This window comes from Mobula hypostoma, chromosome 20, assembly GCF_963921235.1.
Source record: "Mobula hypostoma chromosome 20, sMobHyp1.1, whole genome shotgun sequence".
Classification (NCBI taxonomy): Eukaryota; Metazoa; Chordata; class Chondrichthyes; order Myliobatiformes; family Myliobatidae; genus Mobula; species Mobula hypostoma.
The window spans coordinates 11,354,714-11,378,219 of record NC_086116.1 but is presented as its reverse complement, the minus strand read 5'-3'; the positions used below and the strand labels follow the sequence as shown (position 1 = coordinate 11,378,219).

General features: G+C 40.3%; 1 protein-coding gene across 6 annotated transcripts in view; it reads left to right on the top strand.

Annotated features, from left to right (window-relative positions):
* pde3a (phosphodiesterase 3A, cGMP-inhibited) overlaps window positions 1-23,506 on the top strand; it is a 547,044-nt gene that overhangs the window by 444,081 nt on the left and 79,457 nt on the right. For all 6 annotated transcript variants that reach the window (XM_063072391.1, XM_063072390.1, XM_063072389.1 and 3 more), the window contains 2 exons: window positions 8,512-8,642; window positions 9,124-9,343. In XM_063072391.1, the coding sequence (XP_062928461.1) occupies window positions 8,512-8,642; window positions 9,124-9,343 (351 nt within the window). The remainder of the gene's footprint in view (window positions 1-8,511; window positions 8,643-9,123; window positions 9,344-23,506) is intronic.

Here is a 23,506-nt window from a genome sequence, read left to right as displayed (position 1 = left end):
AATATGCAGGTTTGCAGCTAAATTGGTCAGGGTAAATTGTTCCCAGTGTAGGAGTGGATAGTAGAAAAAGGGAGTAATTAACATGAATGTGTACAGAATAATGTGGGATTAATGTAAATTAGTGTCTAATAGTTGGCAGACACTCTGTGGGCCGAATGGCCTGCTTCTGTGCCATATGACTCTATGATGCCTATCAATTTTGCCATAATAGCACAGTAAGAGAAGTTAACCATAACTAGTAAAAGAAAACAAGTTATTTTACCAAAGTCAATGTCAAATGAAGAAAATGCTACTTAACAATAACTGTGATAGTTCAATGTATAATATTTGCGTGTGGGAGCATTTCTAATCAATAAGTATTGAAGTAATAGTGGTGATATGAGAATGTTTAAAGAATAGCATGTAATCTTCTTCAGTCCCACGGAATCTTATAACCAATGCATTCATTAAATCCTTATTTTCCCCACCCTCTATGCTCAATGCCCGTGATTTTAGTTGCTCATGTCCTCAGCTCCGGAATTTCCTCCCAAAGGCACTATTTGTATAATGCCTTCTCGATTAACTTTTTGATCGCATAACTTGTTTTGTCAAGTAGTTGTGCGCAACACTTTTTTGAAACATTCAGGGATTTAGCTGTATTGAAGGCACTGTAAAAATGGAAGTTGTTGCAACTGCCTGTAAAACAGATGTTTTTTGCTTTCCTGAACCTGCTTCATTGAAAAATACTAATTAGAGACACATGCTGATGGTGGCAAGTGTAATAAACAATCATCTGAAATTAGCAAATGGGAATTTCTGTTCTCCCTGTTTGATTAAAACTGGATATGTTATTTATCATTATTGCTCCTTCGAAAAGAAGGATAATGCCAAACTCCAGTTGTCCCAAGGGCAGTTAGAATCATTCTGCATGGTGTGAGATTGTAAGGGTAGTGAGTTAACTTCCCTGAAGGATGTTTATGAGTTATTTCAGTTTTTTACAGCTTACTCATTTAGGAACAACGTTGACAGTTTCGCTGGATCCAGTTCCAAAGTTTGCCAGTTATTTTAAACAGTTATACTTGCCATCATTCAATCTGTACATCACAGTTGTAAAGTTCAAAGTAAATTTATTATCAAAGTACATTTTCTTGCAGGCATTGACAGGAAAATAAAGAAATGCAATAGTGTTTATGAAAAGCCATACATCGCAAAATCTGACAAACAACTAATGTGCAAAAGAGGACAAGACATGCCAGTAATAAGCAAAAAGAGTAAACGAATAATTCTGAGAACATGAACTGTACGGTTCTCAAAAGTGAGAATAGATTGTGTAGCTTGTTCAGCACTGAGGTGACCAAAGCTATACACACTGGTTCAGGAGACTGATGATTGTAGGGCAATGACTGTTCCTGGACCTGGTAGTCTGGGACCTATGGCTCCTTTATCTCTTGTCCAATGGTAGTAATGAGAAGAGAGCATGGCCTTGATGATGTGGGTCCTTGATGACGGATGCCTCAATTTTGTGACAGTCCTCCTTGTAAATGTGTTCAATTATGGGGAGGGTTTTGCCTGTGATGGACTGAGCAGTATCCACCACTTTTTTGTAAATTTTTCCATTCTGGGCATTGGTGTTTCCAAACCTGGAAGTGTTGCCACCAGTCAGGATATCCTCCATTGCGTATCTATAGAAGTTTGTCAGAATTTTAGATGACAAGCTGAATCCACTTCTAAGAGAGTAGAGGCACTTTTCCGACTTCTTTGTGATGGCATTGACATTCTCGTCCCCGGACACGTCTCGGAATTAGCAGCACCAAGGAATTTAAAGTTATTGACCCCCCCCTTCCACTTCTGATTCCCTAATGAGGGGCCCCCTGATCCCTTTGGCTTCCTCCTCCAGGAGTTAATAATCAGCCCTTTGATTTTGCTGATGCTGAGAGGTTGATGTTGTGTACTTTCCAACATCGGTAAGTTTAATTATCAATGACAAATTTAAACACCCAAACAGCATTTTAGATGCTTTCGCTCTTAGCTTATAAAACTCCAAGCAGGAAATAATTAATATTCTGTTTCTTTGATCATTATTTTTACCTGCCTTTTTGTTTCAACTGACAGCATTAATAATAAAATCTTTAAAATTTCTGTGCTTTAAAAATGTAATGAACTTGAACAGTAGGAATCAAGATCACGCTGAAATTGCTTAGATTTGCTAGTAGCATTTGTCCGGTCTCTTCCCAGTCGTAGTTATAAAACCCTTGCTTAGTTGTCCAAGTACTGCAGCTTCAAGTCCTATGCCAGAGCACTGAGTATAAGACCAGACTGAGACTGTTCTGCACTTGTAAAGCAGTGCTGCCCCTGCTGAGCTGTTGTTTTTTGAGGAGGTGTTAAAGTAAGTCCCTTGTCTGCCCTCCAGCAGAGTGTCTAAGCACCCACAGCAACATTAAGAGGAGATGACCTGGTGTTCTATCTGACGTGTATCACTCAGACAAAGTCTCTGAACACAGGTTATGAAATCATGACCTCATCAGGGCTGAGCATAAGCTGGTTGCTGCTTCTCCTGTGATTAAACCAGAAGTATTCAGGCAAAACTTGTGGGAAGTTCTGAGGTCATACAAATTACAACATGAACATAAGCTTATTCTTTTCCTATTGCTTTAACGTCAATGGGGTTCAAGACAGAGAAGGAGCTGCAAGCAATTGCAAAATAAACTTGCACATTTTTTACAGTAAATAGATAACTGGATTTTTAAAATCACATCTCTAGAACTATTAATCTTTCCAGCTGTAATATGCCTCGTATTTGTCCATGTAAGATATGAAGAGGTCACATGAGTTTCTCCTGTAAGTGATCAATGCATCATGTATCAAAGCTTTAATCAGGATGTAAACCGGAATGCAATGGAAATAGAGATGTGGCAGTTACAAGTCTTCATATTCAACAGAGATTGAGACCTCATGTAAATAACAAGCATCAGATATGAGATAAAATCAACCTTGCTAAGAACTTATTAAGTTTGAGTTTTACAGTTTTTCCAAGTAGATGAAGAAACTAAAGTCTGATAATACTGTAATTTTATTGAAAATAGCTGCTTTACTTTGAATAAAGTCTGGAGTTTCTGGGAGTAATTCAGAAGTTCTAAAGGGAGGATGAGGCAGCCGTGGCTGACAAGGGAAGTCAAAGACAGCATAAAAGCAGAAGTGTGGGCATATAACACAGCAAAGGTTAGTTGGAAATGTTTAAATGGTATAGAGACAACTAAAAGAGAAATCAGGAGAGAAAAAATGAAATATGAATGTAAGCTAGCTAATAATATAAATGACTAAATATTTTTTTCCAGATATGTATAAAGTAAAAGAGAGGCAAGATTGGACATCAGACTACTGGAAAATAACACTGAAAAGATAGTTCTAAAAAAAAGCTATTTTGCTGTGGGAGAGACCCACAGCATGCCAGAAATTCGAGAGTCAGGGGTAAAAGTGAATGTAGTCACTATTACTAAAGCGAATGGTCAGCTGAAAGATCTGAAGGTAGAAAGTCACCTGGACCTGATAGGCTGCAAGCTAGGGTTGAGAAAGAGGTAGCTGCAGAGACTGTGGAGGCATTAGTAGCAATCTTTCAAGAATCACTAGATTCTGGAATGATTTCAGAGGACCGAAAATTTTCAAATGTCACTCCACCCTTCAAGTAGGGAGCAAGGCAAAAGATCAGAAGTTATAGCACCACACAGAAAATGCTGGAGTCCTGATGAAGGCTCTCGGCCCGAAACATCGACTGTTTACTCTTTTCCATAGATGCTGCCTGGCCTGCTGAGTTCCTCCGGCATTTTGGTGTTGCTTTAGATTTCCAGTATATGCGGATTTTCTCTTGTTTGCTATAGGAAATTATAGGCTCAAATTCAGTGATCGGTAAGATGGTACAGTACAGTTTTGGAGTACTTGTATATACATGATAAAATTGGCCAAAGTCAGCGTGGCTTCCTCAAGGGGAAATCTTGCCTGACAAATCTGTTGAGGATGTAACAGGCAGAATAGACAAAGGAGAGTCAGTGGATGTTTTTTACTTGGATTTTCAGAAGGCCTTTGACAAGGTGCCACATGTGAGGCTGCTGAACAAGATAAGAGCCCATGGTATTACAGGAAACATATTAGCATGGATAGAAGATTGGCCGACTGGCAGAAGGCAGAAGGCAAAGAATAAGAATAAATGGGGCCTTTCCTGGCTGGTTGCTGGTGACCAGTGGTGTTCTGCAAGGATAGGTGTTGGGTCCGCTACATTACACATTATACAGTACTGTGCAAAATCTTAGGTACACTAGCTATATTCAGTTTATGTGCCTAAGACAATTGCCTAAGACTGTATGTTAACGATCTTTGTGGCCAGGATACAAAGAGAAGTAGAGGAGCAGGTAGTGTTAAGGAAGAAGAAAGTCTGAAGAGGGACTTAGATAGATTAGGAGAATGACAAAGAAGTGGGAAATGAAAAACAGTGTAGAGAAGTGTATGTTCATGCAGTTAGGTAAAAAGAATTTAGGCATAGACTATTTTCTAAACTCGGAGCAAATTCAGAATTCGGAGGTGCAAAGGGGCTCGAGAGTTTTCGTGTAGTGTTATCTAAAGATTGACTTGCAGGTTGAGTCGGTAGTAAGAAAAATGTATGCAATGTTAGAATTCATTTTGAGATAACTAGAATGTGAAAACAGAGATGTAATGCTGAAACATTATAAGATGTTGATTAGACCATATTTGAAATATTGTGAGCAGTTTTGGGCCCCATATCTAAGAAAGGATGTTCTAGTATTGGAGTAGGTCTGGAGGAGGTGGAAGAGAATGATGCCAGGAATTAAAAGATTATCATATGAGGAGCATTTGATGGTTCTGTACCTGCTGATGTTTAGAAGAATGAGGGTGGATCTCATTGAAACATACTGAATATTGAATGGCCTAGATAGTGTGTATTTGGAAAGGTTATTTCCACTAGTGGAAGAGTCTAGGACTGAGGGCACAGCCTCAAAATTGAAAGACGTCCCTTCAGAACAGAGATGAGGCATTTCATTAGCCAGAGGGTGGTAGATCTGTGGAATTCATTGCAACAGATAACTATGCAGGCCAAGTCATTGGAAATATTTAAAACAGAGGTTGATAGGTTCTTGTTTAGTAACGGCATCAAAGGTTTCAAGGAGAAGGCAGGAGAATGAAGCCAATGGAAAAGTTAGTCATGATTGAGCAAACTCATTGGGCTGAATGGCCCAATTCTGCTCCCATATCTGTTGTTCTTACTACTTCAATTTCAACCAACATCTCAGATTCAAACAGCCTGGTTTTGACTATCTCTCTTTCCGCAACACTGTTCCTAGAAGAGGAAATTAGAAGTCTGATTTTAGTGGAAAATGTTGAATGTTCCACTGCAATAAATATTCTTGTTGAAAGAACGTGAACAATGTGGATTTGGATCAGCTTCTCCCTAATGCCAACCCAAAGCAAATGCCAAGCTATCAAAGAGAGCTCTCTCTCTTTTATAGATTGTGCTTGCCCATATTTAAGGTTGATATTTGTCAGTGAGCATAACCCATTATGGACTTTACTTCTCACCTTTTTGCATATTCTGTAATGCCTTTAGTATTTAAGAGCTTTAAGTTTTACAAGTTTATTTAATAAGTTAGTCATGCTGATAGGGTGAAAACTTGCGCATCCAATTCAGGAACATGGGTTTTTATTGAACACTTAGGAGAATATTATGAATTTACAGATTACATTTTCCATAAAATCAGTGCCATTTGAATCTTGGGAATTTATAAGCACAAAAGGAGCCCTTCATTTCTCTGCCAATTTGTAGTCGTAGCAATCCAGAACTTATCAGTTGTTTTCTGCAGATCAGCATCTGATTTATGGGATTTGTGTGTTATTCCATCTCCCACTCCTTTTATTCGTTAGTACAGCAGCTTCCTCCCACCACCGCTATTCTGACCAAGTTTTTTTTTATTCTCCCAGGATTTTTGAAATCTCCTCTGGCTTAACATCAATTATTGTTTGATTATTTCTCTGTAAGGCATCTTAAAATGTCTTTGCACTGTTGTAGAAACTACAGAAATGCAGCTTCTTGAGGAACAGGGCAAGGAGATGGTTTTATTTTTAAATAATAAGCTATTTCTGTTAGTTTCTCTTGCAAGAAAGCACTGATTCTAATGTTTTGTAGACATTTTCCCATGGATGACCCTAAGGATTTTACATTTGTTTCACATAGTAATAATCATGATTAATTTCAGATTTTTGCTATATTTTCCCACTCTTTCAGGAATACTGACTAGTTGTCTCACAGAGGCCATTTTGACCAATAAATTACAAAATAAATGTGAAACTCAAGACATTAAACTAAATATCAATGATGCAATATAGTGTCAGAGAGAGGGAGAGAGAAGGAGAGAGTGTGTGTGTGTGTGTGTGTGTGCATGTGTGAGTGAGAAATTTATATTGCAGTTTTATAAAACACTGGTCAGGCTGCTTCTGGAGTATTGTATTCAATTCTGGTCTTCCCATTAGAGGAAAGATGTGGAGGCTTTGAAGCGGGTGCAGATGAGGTTCACCAGGATGCTGCCTGGATTAGAGGGCATGTGCTCTGAGGAGAGGATGGACAAACCTGTGCTGTTTCCTTTGGTGTAACAGAGCCTGAAGAGAGACCTGACAGAAATTTATAAGCTCATTAGATACACATAGATACGTACTGTAGTCGGTATTTGTTTCTCTCAGGGTTGAAACCTCATGCATTTGAGATGAGAGGGGGCAAGTTCAAAGGAGAAGTGTGCAGCAAGATTTTTACACAGTGAAAGGTGGGTGCCTGCAATGCACTTCTAGGGGTGGTGATGGAGTTAAATACAACAGAGATGTTTAAGAGACTTTCAGATAGACATGTGAATGTACAAGAACTGTGTATGCAGAAAGAACTAGCTTAGTTAGGCATTTAATTAGTTTAGCTCCATATTGTGCCCAAAGGGCCCATTCCTGTTCTATGTTTTACACAGATGATATCAGAGGTCAAGATTAGATTCTGGTCACTTGAACTGTGAGACAGCACCTCTACTAGCTTGGTCACTATTTTGCCCTTAGTTACAATCTCCAGGAAGCACTGTCAATTTGAGCAGTCAGCAGTAACTTTTGAACGTGGCTGGTGAGACATCCTTAGAGATCAAGAAACTAACATGGTGTGGTACTGCATTTCCAGAGACTGTTTCAGGAAGGTCACTCTGTGGAGCTTGGGACTTTATTTTGCTGCAGGCTGCTTCTTGTTTTGCATAAAGATTAATATCATTGTATCAAGCACATCACTGGGTGAATATTAGGCTCTTTAGCCTAAGGTACAGAAGCCTGAAGGCACCCACTCAGTGATTTAGGAACAGCTTCTCCCCAGGAATGAAAGGGTTAATGTATGAGGAGCATTTGATGTCTCTGGGCTTGTAGTTGCTGAAGTGTAGAAGAATGAGGGGGGAATCTCATTGAAACCTATCGAATATTGAAAGGCCTAGATAGAGTCGACGTGGGAAGGATGTTTCCTATAATGGGGGAGCCTAGGATCAGAGGGCACAGCACAGAATACAAGGCTGTCATTTTAGAACAGAGATGAGAAGGAATTTCTTTAGCCAGATGGTGGGGTGAACCTGTGTAATTCATTGCTATAGATCACTGTGGAGGCCGAATCATTGGTTATATTTAAAGCAGAGATTGATAGGTTCTAGATTAGAAAAGGCATCAAAAAAGTTACAGGAGAAGACCAGAGAATAGTGTTGAGAGGGATAATAAATTTGTTATGATGAACTGGTAGCACAGACTTGATGGGCCAAATGGCCTAATTCTGTTCCTATGTCTTATGATCTTATGGTCTTAATTACTCTGAGGGGGATTGTTTTCAGTTCATTTTTTTATGATATGGGCATCACTGGCAAGGTTAATATTTATAAGCTCTCAACAGGTCAGGCAACATCTGTGGAAAGAGAAAGAGTTAATATTTTGGACTGAAGGAGCACTGAGAAAGAGAGAAAATAAGCCAGTTTTAAGTTGCGGAGAGTATCGAGAGACACACCAACAGGTCAAAGGAATGAATTTAGACCGGATGAAGCCAGGATTGCCCAGTTTACAAAGTTATCTTGTTAATAATTTAAAAATGATGGTTGGAGATTTTTTTTACTTTCCATGGCCATTTCAAATTTTAGAGGATGTATCCAAGAAGCAGTTAGCTTAATATTTGTGATTTTAAACTCAATTGGCATGTTGTCAAGTGAAACAAGATGTCAGCTTGCACCTTATATATTTTTGCCCTGGTTCTTCATATTGAATTGCAGAGTAGTAACACAAATGCAGATGGTGATATGAGATAGCAAATTCACACACACATGAATTGTTAGTTTAATTCAGTTTATGGAGTGGGCAATGTTTTGTCATAAACATAAGTGATATGAACCTCTTTTCCTTGTGAATCTTAGAGTATAGATTAACTTGTGTGCTACTTAACCACAATGGTTTATATCTCTGTTTCTTTTTTCTCAGTTCTTGTAGTCCAGAATCTTACAACTGTTCCTCCTCAGTATTGCTGACTATTTCCAAAAGCAGATCCTTCTCGGCCTCCCATGCTATTGCTACACCTAACCATATGAATGCCAAAAGGCAAATGCGACAAGGTGAGCAAACTGTTCCATTTTCTGAGCCTACATATATTTTTTTTAAAAGGATGTCTGGATAGTAACCGTCATTAGAACAGAAAATGATGAAAGCATTCAGCAAGTCAGGCAGCGCTCTTGGACTGAAAAAGAGAGTTAACATTTTGTGCCAAAGAACCTTTGTCAGAACAGGGGAGAAAGAGAATACGATGTAGTTTCATTTCTCTCTTTCCCTGTTCTGCAAAGCATCTTCTAGCTGAGACTCAAATTGCTTCTCTTTCTACAGATGCTGCCACACCAGTTCAATATACTCAGCAAATTTTGATTTTATTTCAGATTTCCAACAATTGTAGTTTTATTTTTATTTTCACTTGCTATGAACTTAAATGCTTTTTTAAATGGGATGTGTATTTTTTATATTTGTAATTGTAAATATTTGGTTAGGTATTTGGTTCAAATATTATGACTTGATGGTTCCACTAACAATGATGTTCTTTTTTAGGTTATTCTTCAAACATCACACCTCTCACTTCCCCATGCCATTCACCAATCCAGGGGACTCCTGCTGGTAGTCCCACCAGCAAAACTTCTGCCCTTGAATTTCCAGACACTGCAGATATAATCACCAAACCAGGCCGCAATCCGCATAAGCCTTTAACGTACACTCAGAGCGCACCAGATGTTGCAGGACAGTTCAGGAGCAACTGCATTGTTTGCAGTAGGTAAGCATTTGGCCATTCTTTGCTATTCCATGTACTGCACCTCTTGAGATGCGTGACTTTGATAGATTTTGTGTCCCTCTCTGGGGTGATGAAACACTGTGATAGTAAGTGATGATTATACAGTGGAAGTAAAAATTGGAAGAGATTTGTGAAGGTCTGGCAACTTGTCATCACGAATTTTATATTGACCAAAGTCAAAATTACGTCCAGTGAACTTAAGTCTCAAACTGCTTGCATTGAGTACCTTAACTCCTTTAATAGTAACTTCTCCAAGATTCAAGATTCAAAATTATTTAATTTCCTTTCCAATACACACGTGTAAAGGAGAAAGAAATGATTGTTACTCCGGATTTGATGCAGCACAAAAAAAAACAGAATAAGATAAAGAACACAATAATAATTTTTAAAAATACGCAATTAATATAACTATATAAGATAGCTTATACACATTGATTGTATGTCTATAAAGTGACGCTAGGCACAGTAGTGTCTGTACATAAGGTGACTGACAGGAAATGGTAAAGTAGTGGTGGTTGGGAGTGTGGAGGGGTGGGTTAGTGATTGAAGGTGTTGTTCAGCCTTTCTGTTTGGGGAAAGTAATTGTTTTTGAGTCTGGTGGTCCAGATGTGGATGCTACATAGCCTCCTGCTTGACCGCAGTGGGACAAACCGTGAGCAGAGTGGGTGGAATCCTTCATGATGTCACTGGCCCTTTTCCAGCACTCTTCTGTATCAATGTCCTTGATGGCTGCTAGGCTGGTGCCAGTGATGCATTGGGCGTTGTAGGGCCTTCTTGTCTCCTGCAGTGCAGTTTTGTACCATGCGGTGATGCAGCTTGTTAGGATACTCTCAAATGGACATCTGTAGAATGATGTGAGTGTAATTGATGTAGGTAATCCTGAAACTTGAATAAACTGGAAAACCATAAGGATAATTCACTGGCACACTTGCTGCAAAATCAATAAGATTGGATTCAAAGTTGGCTTTACCACCTGCCTGATTTTACTCTCCAAAGTCAATGGAATGTTGCTTTCCATCGATCAGGGTTGGCCCTGGATATTGTCTAGATATGCAAGCCTGGGCAGTATGATATGGAGAGCAAGCTCCCCCTCTACATACATCTGATGAACCCAGAGGAACGGCAGAGACTAATACAGTTTGGTACCAGCAGTAGCGCAGGAATTGCCGGTCAGCATTGTATTCAATATAGGACTGCCTTAGGATTTCCAGCTCCAGATTTTTCCCTCAAGGTTTACTCTCGAAGTCTTCCCCATGAGTGTGTACTGTCCTCAAAACAGTGCTTTCCTTCTCCTAGATGAGCTGTCAACCACGACTGATGAGCCCCATCTGCCCAAAGCAACTGGTTTGAAGGCGCCAGTAACCCACCTTTTCCCTTTCGCCTGTCAGTAGAAACGGTTCCGCTGGGCTTAGTAGCTAAACCACACGTGAAGGCCTGGAGCTGCCCTTGGTTGTCAGAGGCTATTTGAGGCGCATGCCATTGGGAGCATTTAATTGGTAGTGGGAGCTTGTCCCCATTACCACCCCTGCTAAAACAAACTTAAGGAATTATAAAGTAACATCATATGGACTTAAAACCACAATTAATGACAACCAATGGCAATTTGGCGGTGGGGGGGTGGAGGAAAGCTTTGATATGTTTTTTTCAAGCAGTTTTTTATTTCCAGAAGGCAGGTGCTGGTGGATTGGTTTATGTATAAGTTGAAAGCATTCTGTCCCTTTAAATCCTAATTTTAAAGCACCTGTCTTGTATATATTGACCTGTATTTATTTTTGCAAAGTTCATCTAAACTTGGCATGAATGTAATTTAGGGAAATGATTTTCCCTGGACCTACAGCAAAACAAACTTTCAAATTTGCTTTAGTTCTCTTGCATATTATCGTTATGTATACCCAGAAAAGTTTTGACATAAAAATATATTGACACATTCTGAGGAAGAATATTGAAAAGACAACTTATCACATTCTCTCACACAGTAAAGTAGCAATGAAAATATAAGACCATAAGACATAGGAGCAGAATTAGACCATTTAACCCATGGAGTCTACTCCACCATTCCACCATGGCTGATTTATTATCCTTTCAACCCCATTCTTCTTACTCTTCCCTATAACCTTTGACACCCTTACTAATCAAGAACCTATGAACCTCCGCTTTAAATATATCTAATGACTTGGCCTCCGCAGCTGTTTGTGGCAATGAAATCCACCAATTCACCAACCCCTGACTAAAGAAATTCCTCCTCATCTCCGTTCTAAAGGTATACTTGTATACTGAGGCTGTGCCCTCTGATCCCAGACTCCCATCCAATCTCCATATCCACTCTACAGGCCTTTCAATATTTGATAGTTTGCAATGAGATTCCCCTCATTCTTCCACACTCCAGCGACTACATGCCCAGAGCAATCAAACGCCCCTCATAGGTTAACCCTTCATTTCTGGAATCATTCTTGTGAACCTCCTCTGGGCCCCCTCCAATGCCAACACATCCTTTCTTAGATAAGGGGCTGAAATTTGCTCACAATACGGCCTGACCAATGCCTTATAATGCCTCAGGATCATTTTATAATGCCGAGCATAATGTATTTTTTTAAATGAATTCGTTTTGGACGTCAGCTTCTGTTTGTTCAGCATGCACTAAAATCTCAAAACAATAAATGAAGTGAGGTGTCAATTAATAGATATTTTTCTTGGTGAGAGGACTAAGATAAGGAATATCCATTCCTTTGTTAATAGTACCATTGGACCTTAACACCTACTCCAGGAAACTGGCATATCAGTCAAAAGGGCAACATAGCACTCATTGCAAACTGCTCTCTTGAATCTATTCATTATTTCTAAAGTAATCATTCTACTCTTTTAAATCTGAATTCTAAGACCCATCACCAATTACACCTACGGAGAATGCATCATCAGAAGTGTGCATTGTTAGATAAGACATTAGAATTGAATCCTTAATTAGAGTGACTGGCTCATCCTATTTTTCCGATGGCATTTACTGAGTGGTGACTGATGGCCAGGAATTTAGGAGAATTCTCCGCACTTGAAATAACGTTCAGGTTTCGTCGTCAATTTGAATGATTAATAGATGCTACTGCAAACTCTCAGTAACTGTTGTTTACATTTCTTGAATCTAATTTTGCTCAGAATGTGTACGTATGCAGTTTTGTTTAAAATTAAATTCACTGAGAATATGTCTAATTTTCCATTTCAAGACGTTTTCATGATTAAGCGGTATAAATTTAGAATTTGAAGATGCACCAAGGTCATTTGCAGTTTAGTTTTCATTATCAACTGTCCTCAAGTTACTGCAGATATGCAACTTCACACACAATAAGTTCCTCAAACAACAACTCAGTGAATAACCAGATAACCAGGTGAGCGGATAGTTGGCTGAAAGATAAGTAGCGACCTACACTCCTGTTCATCTTATGAATACTGTAATAGTATCTCTCCCATTCATCTAAGACGAATAAGATTTCAGGTTTAGATTTACTTATCACATGTACATCGAAACATACAGTGAAATACTTCATTTGTTTAACAACCAACACATGCAAGGGTGTGCTGGGGGCAGCCCGCAAGTTCCACCCTCGCATATGGACCATGTTCGGCAGAGCAATGAAAAGCACATGAGTGAGAACAGCAAAGCAAGCCCCATTCCTCCCTTGCAGAATGCACGCACAGTCCTCTAACCCCACGACAAGCCGTCTCCAGCCTTGGCCTTCAGCGGACACATGGATTCACAGACGTTGGTCCTTCTATTTCAAATTACGGTTTATTGTTCCGTGCAGGGTTGGTGAGGCATCCCCGCAGGAGTACACTGTTCTAAAAGCATGGGCTTTGTACTCAAATCTCATGTCAGCACAGATATTAATGAACCCACTATGACTTGATGTCAAGGAATCACCACAAAAACCCAATTTTAACACCAGTCACATATTGAAAGATTACATTTTGTAACTTGAATCCAGATGTCAAAACAGGTGAGATCTAGGGGTAAAATGGGAGTTTAAAATGATTGGCAAAGTGTTGCAAATGGAAGGTGTAAGTCAAGCCAGCACCACCATCCATTTTACATTTAAGACTCTGACCCTGAGACCAATGGAGACATGGCAAAGACAATCAGAAGGGTCTGCTGATTATCTGTTTCACAGAATGATTCTGTTAGTTCCAAAAAAGGCAGGTCTGCAAAGAGAGGATCTTATTGAAAATACAACTTAGAGCAATGAAAAGACATGTCTGTATATCAACACACACAAGATGTTGGAGGAACTCAGCAGATCAGGTAGCATCAGTGGAGAAAGAGTTAACAGTTGATGTTTCGTGTCAAGACCCTTCTTCAGGACTGAGAGGGAAAGGGGAGAGACGCCTTAATTAAAAGGTGGGGGTAGGAGAAGTGGACTAGCTGGAAGGTGATAAGTGAAGCCAGGTGGGTGAGAAAGGTCACGCGCTGGAGAAGAAAGAATCAGATAGGAAAGGAGAGTGGACAATAGGAGAAATGGAAGGAGGAAGGAACCCAGGGGGGAAGTAATAGGCAGGTGAGAAGAAGTCTGCGGTCGCGGGTCTGGGTGAGCCCATGGTCGAAGAGTCAGAGGACAGCGGAAATCATAGCGGGGGAGCAGTGAGAGAGGGTCTCACTGAACTCCTGTCAAAGGGAAGCTTTAAACTTCTTCAGGGTAGGCATCCCTCAAAGAGACTTTGTAGCAACCCTCTCTCACTGCTCCCCCTCCGTGATCTGTGCTGCACTTCAGCTCTTAGCTATGTACTCACCTAGACCCGCTACCACAGACCGAAGGCTCCTGCAAGTCCTTCCCGAGGGCAGCAGTGTGAATAGTGCATAGCCCTGAGGGTGAAGCTCCTTGATGACAGATGTTATAGCACTTTTCATTTGTGTAATTATTGAGATACGGTGTGGAATCGGCCTTTCTGGCCCTTTGAGCCACGCAGCCCAGCAATCCCTGATTTAACCCTAACCGAATCACTGGACAATTTACAATGAGCAGTTAAACTACCAACCACTACGTCTCTGAACTCTGGGAGGAAACCCACGCGGTCACGGGGAGAATGTTATAAACTCCCTGCAGACGGTGGCAGGAAATGAACCTGGGTCGCTGGTACTGTAAAGCATTGTGCTAACCACAATGCCGCCATGTCACTTATAGCAGTTACAGAAGCCGGGCAAGAGCCTTCACTAGACTGAGGCTTATTTGTTGTATCTGGGATGTACTTCTCATTTTTTAACAGTGAACAAATTCGTACTGTGTAACAGTGAGGTGGCATTATTTATTTGTCTCTTTTCCCTCCCACAATATTCTGTGATTGCCTTCACTATATTCTAGCTTGTTTAGGTTCCTTCCCCTGCAACAGCTCTTTTCTATCTTGACAACAAGTTATCTGAGAACAACAGATTACAGCTCGCCCTCTGAGAGTTTGGTCATAACCATTATTGAAGAGCAATAACAAATTTGCCCATTGTTGTGAAAATAGGTTCGGACTGGCAGAAAAAATAACACTGGGGTAAGCAGCACTACTGAAAGGGCAGCCTTCAAACCTGATCACAAAGCTCTCCCAACACTCCCAGCTGATGTTTTAGAACTACAGGACTTTGGATAGCTATGGTAACAAAATTTAACCAGTCTCTCGATTTTCTTGAAATGGAGTTAAACTAAATTATTGGAAAGAGTATGTACCAACTACAGAGGCGTTACACAAAGGACAGTTGTACTGTTTGCTTTTTGTTTGAGAAACATTTGTCTGGAAAAGACTAATATGTTCCTCAACCCAGAACCCAAGATGAAAACTTTGGCTACTTCAGTGATTTTAGTCTGGACGTCAACAATTGCTCTGAACTTCCTTGGCAGTAAAGTGTTGTTTATGTTACACTGACTTACTTCCGATTTCAATTGTCAATTTGCAGTGCACAGTTGAAAGCAATACACAAGCTACTTCACAAGCTCGATGACGTGGTGCTGGAGGGTACATGGATAGGCAGAGTAGGTAGTTGATAATGCCAGTCCTTGTGCAGAACTGCTCCAAACTAATATATCACCTAAGTCGTTTAAAGGAATCCTTCAAAACTTGCAGCTAGGTTGGTGGTTCAGTTGGTACTCCGTAGACCTGAGGATATACCATGTTAGCCTGTTCTTTTTGGAGAAAGTATAATGCAATTGTTGTGTTGATTATGAATTCCAAATCAGCAGGCATTGGTGGCAAATCTACTAGGCTGCCATATGTTAATTGCTTCATTTGCATTACAGGAGACCTACTTGAAAAGAAATGAACTTGTTCCATTATCCTACTGTCCATAGGACCAGACAACCACAGCTCAGGGTCTACAGGTATTTTAAGTTTCACCAGGGTATGGTTAGTCAGCAGTTTCACAACAGGTTCTCCCATATCTCTCGGACATTTAACAGGACCACATCATTGTGATTGTAAAAGAAGTTCTGCTCACCGCACTACAGGAGGTATATGGAAGTTTTGGAGAGGATAAGAAGAGATTTACCGGGATGCTGCCTGGACTAGAGAGCATATCTTATGAGTATAGGTTGGGTGAGGTAGGACTTTATTCTTTGGAGTGTAGGAGGTTGATAAAGGTGTACAAGATGATGAAAGGCATACTGTATGTTGTATGGATAGCCAGAGACGTTTTCCCAGGGCAGAAAAGGCTAATACGAGAGGGTATAATTTCAAAATGATTGGTGGAAAATAGAGAAGGGATGTCAGAAGTAAGTTGTTTTTTCACATACAGTGTGGTTTGTGCGTGGAGCGTTCTGCCAGGGGTAGTCTTTGAGACAGATACATTATGGGCATATACAAAGTTCTTAGGTAGGCCCATGGATGAAAGAAGAATGAAGAGCTACATGGGAGGGAAGGCTTAGACGGGTCTTAGAGTAGGCTGTAAAGTCAGCACAACATCGTGGGCCGAAGGGCTTGTACTGTGCTGTAGAACATACAACATGTTCGATGCCCTAAACCATGCAAACTATCATCCTATCTTGTTTATAATGTGTCAGTCAGCTACTGCCAGATCTTCAATAGATGGCTGATGCAGGGCTAGAGTCCTATCAACAGGCTTCTGCTTCCAGTCGTGTTAGTGCCACTGTTCATTGTGCTCCCTCCTGCACAGACTGAGAGCAGAGTACCTGCACCAACCCAATGCACCACCGAACCGTACAACTAGTGTTCTATTCTGTTAGTGCTTGCCATCATTGGACATGCAGCTGCGTTTCCCTCCCCCCAAAAATATACTCATAAAGCTTTAAAATATATACCTTGTTTAGTGCACTGTAGATCATTTTGGTTATGAGCAAGATTTCCACGAAAACCCATTTTACGCCAGCACCACATTATATCCAGTGGAAACAAGCTGAGAGCTTTTATTTACACAGGGTCTAGTCCTTCAGTACACAATGGGGAGTAGGAGACTGGGGGACTGGTGTGAAACTGTGGTCTTCCCACTCCAGATTTCAATATATCCCACATCACAAATTCCTGGATCCTAGAACGTATCTACAGTATTTGCAACTGTCTGGAAGGTCAGTGAGTTTTGGGCAGACCAGTAGGCATGTTCACCGAGCTGATGGTCCTGCAAGAGCAGTTGCTGTTAAATATAATGTTGTGCTTTAGGCAGAATCCTCACAGTGTGCAGTGGCGGATAGAACACTGCAGCAGATTTTAAAATCATTTACTAGATTTGGCCATTTCTGGCAGGCCCGCCATTTATTGCCAACCTTCAGTTGTTCACATACGGGTGAGTTGCTGTTGTCATTCCAACGTACACTGCCCTTAAGGTGTCTGTGTTGTGAATGAGGTAATCAATCACCTTCCTCCCAAACTGTGTATTTACCAGGATGTTCTGGGTCGAGGTTTGTTCCAAGTGTAACTAAGGACTCATAAGTGTCAAAGCTGTCCCCAGTAATGCACACTGAGACTAGCTTCAACTGCTACTCATCAACTCAGTGAAAGATTACCTAAAGGTTCTACACAAGAGATTCTGCAGATGCTGGAAATCCAGTACAATACACACAAAATGCTGGAGGAAATCAGCAGGTCAGGCAACATTTGTGGAGGGAAATAGTCAACGCTTTTGGCTGAAGATCGGGGCGGGGGGGCACCCCTTCTCTTCTCACTTGTTCATCTTCTCCATCAGCTGCCTCTCCTCCTTCCCTTTCTCCCATTGACCACTCTCCTCTTCTATTAGAGTCTTTCTTCTTCAGCCCTTTGCCTTTTCCACCTATCACCTCCCAACTTTGAACTTCATCCTCCCTCTGTCATTCACCCACTTTCCTCCTCACCTGGCTTCACCTATCGTCCGTCAGCTTGTCCTCCCTCCCGCATTCTTATTCTGGCTTCATCCCCCTTCCTTTCCAGTTCTGACGAAGGGCCTCGGCCCAAAACACTGACTGTTTATGCCCTTCCATAGATGCTGCTTCAGCTGCTGAATTCCTCCACCATTTTCTGTGTGTTACCTAAAACCAGTCGATCTTCCGGTGCGTTGAAATGTCCTCATGTGAATGCTGCTGCCAGCTGACAATTACTAGGTGAAGGAGGACACGCTGAGAGATGCAATGAAGCAAACTGCAGCCATGGAGAAGGGCCACATTCTAACTCCTATCACCACTGCACACTAAGGAGCTGGGTCCTGTGCAACAACCTCCCAAAAATACTTCATGGGTGCAGTGTTTATAGGGGAAACATGAGTCGCCTTGATGTAATTTAAGAATGTGTATTGATTTGATCACACAAATGAATATAAAGGAAGACGTGTACTGATTGTAATTCTTGTATGTGTTTTTTTATGCATAAAGTACAGTTCTGTGCAAATGTCTTAGGCCCATGTAAAAAAAAATCTATAAAGCAAAGAAGCTTTCAAAAATAATGAAATGAGAAGTTTCCAAGCATCAAAAAATTAATATAATGAGCAGTAAACAGTAAAAATTTAAATGAAATCAATATTTGATGTGACTACCATTTGCCTTTAAAACAACATCACTTCTCTTAGGTTCACTGCCGAGCAGTTTTTTTAAGAAAATCGGCTGGTAGGTTGTTCCAAGCATCTTGGAGGACTTGCCACAGTTCTTTTGCAGACTTTGGCTGTCTCGCCTGCTTCTGTCTCTCCCAGACAGTTTCAATGTTGTTGAGATCAGGGCTCTGTGGAGCCCATTCCATCTAAAACCATATTAAAAAAAAGACCCTAGATTTATATATTTTTAAAATAAAAAAGATATATTCCCCAGTGTTGCTGAGAAGGGAGTATGCAACATGCAAGTGAAGGAACAGTGGTATATTTCCAAGCTACAATGATCTACAACTTAGGGGGGTAAAACAGCAATTAGTGCCTGCCCTTACCTTCAAAGTGTTGGAAATCATGGGCTGCAAGGGCATTTTAGAGTCTGTTGTATGTTTGCACCTATTTTGCTATTACTGTTTGACATAATATCGCTGCATTCATGGCTACGTCTTACAGACACATACATCATAACTTTACCATGTATCAGCATTCATTTAGATTAAAACTGTAATGTAGCTTTGCATGTTATATAAACATCTCTCCCTTTTGCAATACCTAATACAGCAGCAAGTTCTACTTTCTGTGCAGCTGCTGTAAGTGTCTCCAAATTTGTCAGCTGAGATAACATGACCAAGGAAAGCCCCTTGGTGGGTGAAAATGAGATAAATATTTAGACTAGTAAAGTCAAATACGGTAAAATAGTAAGGTATTATCATGTAACGTAACTGAAAAAATGTCCAATAACAATTTAATGTGGTGTTTAAAGTCAAATCCAGATTGTGTGGTGCCTTTACTGACTTTTTCACGAGTGTGATACTCCTCCTCACTAAATATTTGGAGAAGCACTGACAGCTACTTTATTGGTGTGGGGAACAGGATAGATAATGTAAAAAGAATGATCCCTTTTAAATTCAACAGGTTACCAACAACAAAGACGTTTGTTTATATAGCGTTTTTAACACCGAAAGGGAGTCAATGAAATCAGGGTCTGCAAAAGGGGCTGGAACTGAGGCAGTACAGGCTCCCCAGAATCTGTGAGAGTGGAAGAAACGGCAAGCTGTAACTGCCTCTTGCATTTCGGTTTACTGTCTTGTACTTCTGCTCTTCCTGCTAGTTAGTTGGCATTCATTCGTGGGGGGATTGAGTTCAAGAGCTGTGAGGTAATGTTGCAGCTCTAAAGAACTCTGATTAGACCACATTAGAATATTGTGTTCAGTTCTGGTCACCTAATTTTAGGAAGGATGTGGAAGCTTTAGAGTGGGTGCAGTGGAGATTTACCAGGATGTTGCCTGAATTAGAGAGCATATCAAATGAGTATAAATTGAGTGAGCTGGGGCTTTTCTCTTTGGAGGTATATAAAATGATAAGAGGCATAGATTAAGTGGACAGCCAAAGACATTTTCCTAGGGTGGAAGTGGTTACTTACAGAGGGCATAATGTTAAGATGATTGGTGGAAAGTAAGAGGGGGGGATACCAGAGATAATCTTTTTTTTACACAGAGTGTGGTGAATGCATGGAATACCCTACCAGGGTGTTCTGATATTGCCCTTTGAAGTATAATGTTCACTTGTGTTTTTGGTGATAACCATGTAACATGCCTTGGAGCATTTTATTACATTAAGAGTATCATATAAATACAGGCTAAAGTTGTAACAGTGATGAAGAGGATGGATATTGTTTAATTCTGTTTGAGTATGGGTTTCTTTCGGTTTAAAAAGTAAACATTTAAAGAAAACTACTTCAAGATCACATTGTATGTGAAATTTGATGCTTGATTTTTGGACACCATGTGTGCCCTTTGACCTATACTCCTTTGGCTTCTCTTAAACATTGCATAGCAGGACATTCACAATAATGGCCGCTTACTAATAAGGTCTATTAATGAACTGAACAGATGGAATTAGCTGGGGTGCTCCTGTCATGAAACTGAGCATCAATATTCCCCACCTGTTCCTGAGAAAGTCGAAACTAGTGCATGATCTTCATATTTCATATTACATTTTCTAATGATGTCAAAGAAGGTTGTTTGGTCGATCAAATCTATCCTGGTTCTCAGAGTAATTTTACTGATTGCATCCCACCCTCTCACTCTTCCCTTCACTCATACGTTCATCACAGCCAAAGTAGATTTATTATCAAAGTATCTCTATGTTACCGTATACTAGCTTCAGGTTCATTTTCTGAAGGGCTGAAGAAGAAGGAATCTGATAGGAGGGGAGAGTGGAGCATGAGGGATAGGGAAAAAGAAGGGGAACCAGGAGGAGAGAAGAGCTTCTCCCCCCACTTTCACTTTCTCCCATGGTCCACTCTCCTCTCCTTTCAGATTCCTCTTCTTTAGCCCTTTACCTTTCTGACCTATCACCTACCAGCTTCTCATTTCATCCCTCCTCCTCCCCCACCTGCCCATCTTTCCCCTCATTTTCTTGCTAGCATTTGGAGTCAAATAAGGAAATACAATAGAACTTACAAAAACCTAAACAGCCAGTGTGCAAAAGAAGACAAACTGTGCAAATAGAAACAATAAATAATACTGAAAATATAAGTTGTAGAGTCTTTAGGTGGTGGGATCAGTTCAGAGTTGTGGAGAGTGAAAGTTACTCACTCTGGTTCAGGGCCCTGTTGGTTGTAAGGTAATAACTGTTCCTGAACCTGGGGGTGTAGGACCTAAGGCTTCTGTATCAACTGTGTGAAGATAGTAGCAAGAAGGGAGCATGGCCTGGATGATGGGGTCTTGATTATGGATGCTGTTTACTTGTGGCAGCTCCGTATAAATGTGCTCAGTGGTGGGGAGAGCTCTGCCTGTGATGGACTAGGCTGTACCCACCACTGTAGACTGTTCTTGGGCTTTGGTGTTTCCACATGAGGCCATCACCTGAGTTTCTTGCCATCCACCACACCAGGGGCAATTTACAGTAACTACCAATCAGCATGACTTTATGTCTTTGGACTTTGTAAGAAAAGCAGAACACCTGGGGAAAAAAAACTCAGAGGTCTCAGCTAAAGCCTTGTCTGAGGTCAGAGAGCAGACATGGTGCTCAAACAAACCTAGCAACAAATCTCATAGTCTTTATGATCTTGAAGCAGTTTTCTGGTGCTTGGCTCATTTAAAAGCTGCTGTTTTGAATCGCCGGGCTTAAGATCAACAGCATTCAGATTCAGATTGAGATTTATTTATCACATCTACAGTGCCTTTCAGTTAATTAGGCCATCGGTTAATCAAGGCAGCTGCTTATTTGGGGCAAACTCTTAAAGTACAAAAATTAATTGAGAAAATAGCTGGGATTGCCTTGTTTGTTTTTTGGGACACAATGCCATTTACTTGAGGCAGGAGATATTTGCCAAACAGTTTCTAACTACCATCAGATGAGTGCACTTGTGTGGTCATTAGACACTACACCTTGCTTAGAGCAAACGGTTTTTAAGTAGCATCAGTTGTGTGCGCTTGTGTTCAAAAAGCAGTGGTTTTTCTCACTGATAATTGCCGAGAAATAAGCAGTAAGACAACTTAGAATTGTTTTGCTGACTGTGGTTTCAAGCATTTAGGCTTGGAGATACCAGAAATGGCCAAGAGTTAAAATGAAACAATTTCACTTCATAGACAAGTGGAATTTGAAGGTATCAACAATCATCTTGAATGTTACAATGAAAATTAAAATTTGTAGGATGCATTGCATGAAGGTAGTCCATTATCCAAATTTGTTCATTTACAGCAAGGGTTCCCAACCTATTGGTATTCATCCATCACATAACAAAAGTTGGAAACACTGTTTTACATTCAATCAAAAGAAGACAGCAGCATATACTGGACTATAACTCTTGGAACTAATGCACAGTTCTATAATACTGTGATAATATTGATAGTGCTCTAACTTGTTCTTTATTTTATTTAAGTACACAATTTGCTACTCAGATAAACAGTGTGCTTTTTTAAAATATCTTTTGAACTACTTCCATGAAACTTCGGCTGATTGGGCAGCTGCTTTTTTTGGGCCAAAATATACTGGTCCTGATGTGCTCAAATTAACTGGAATTCACTACACTTTGAAACATACAGTGAAGTGTGCTTTTTATGTTAGTAACCAACATACCCAAGGTTGTGCTAGGGGCAGCCTGCACGTGTTGCGGCACATTCTACAATGCCCATTCATATTAGCTATCAGGCACCTACCTATACTTATCTCATTTACAAGCACATGGCCTATAGCTTTCAATGCCTTGGTGATCCAACTGCTTATCTAGATATTTCTTAGGTGCATCACAATAAAATCCCCATTCTCAACAAAGCCTGTACGTGCAAAATAAAAGTCGAAGCATTTGAGGTGCCCTATCAAGAAAGGCAAGATAATTTGTGTCTGTATTCCTTGGAGTTTAGAAGAATGGGGTGACCTTATTCAGAGACATAAGATCCGCAGGGGTTCGACAGGGTAGGGCCTGAGATATTGGGACAGTCATTAATGAGGAGACATAGCTACAAAAAAGGCACAGTCATTTAAAACTCAGGTGCCTAGAAATTTCTTCTCTCAGAACATGGTGAATCTCTGGAAATCTTTGCTCCTGGAGATGGTGGAGGCCAGAGCTTAGAAGATATTTAATGTGGACAGAGAGAAATACATTTGTATTTATGAGATCGAGTACTTGTAAATATAAAGATTTATTTAAGATTAACTTTTTACCATTAATAGACCATATTACTCAACTTTCATCTAAATGGTTTCCTTTATATTTAACTTTGATTGGTCGTATTAATGCAGTTAAGTTGTTTTTTTTGCCAAAATATTTATATGTGTTTCAGGCATTACCAATTTTTGTTCCAAAATCTTTCTTTGATAAAGTTGACTCTAAAATTTCTTCATTTATTTGGCAGAATAAAAATCCGAGACTGGGTAAGATACATTTACAGAAAGCTAAGAGAGATGGAGGTTTAGCATTACCTAACTTTAGATTCTATTATTGGGCAATTAATATTCGACATATGAAATTTTGGTTACTTGACCAGGATATACTATCTATTCCTAAATGGGTAGCATTGGAACTACAATCTGTTCAGGGCTATACACTTGGCTCTATTTTAGGTTCCTCTCTCCCTTTTGATTCGAAACGCCTTAAGCAGGTGTCTAACCCGATAGTT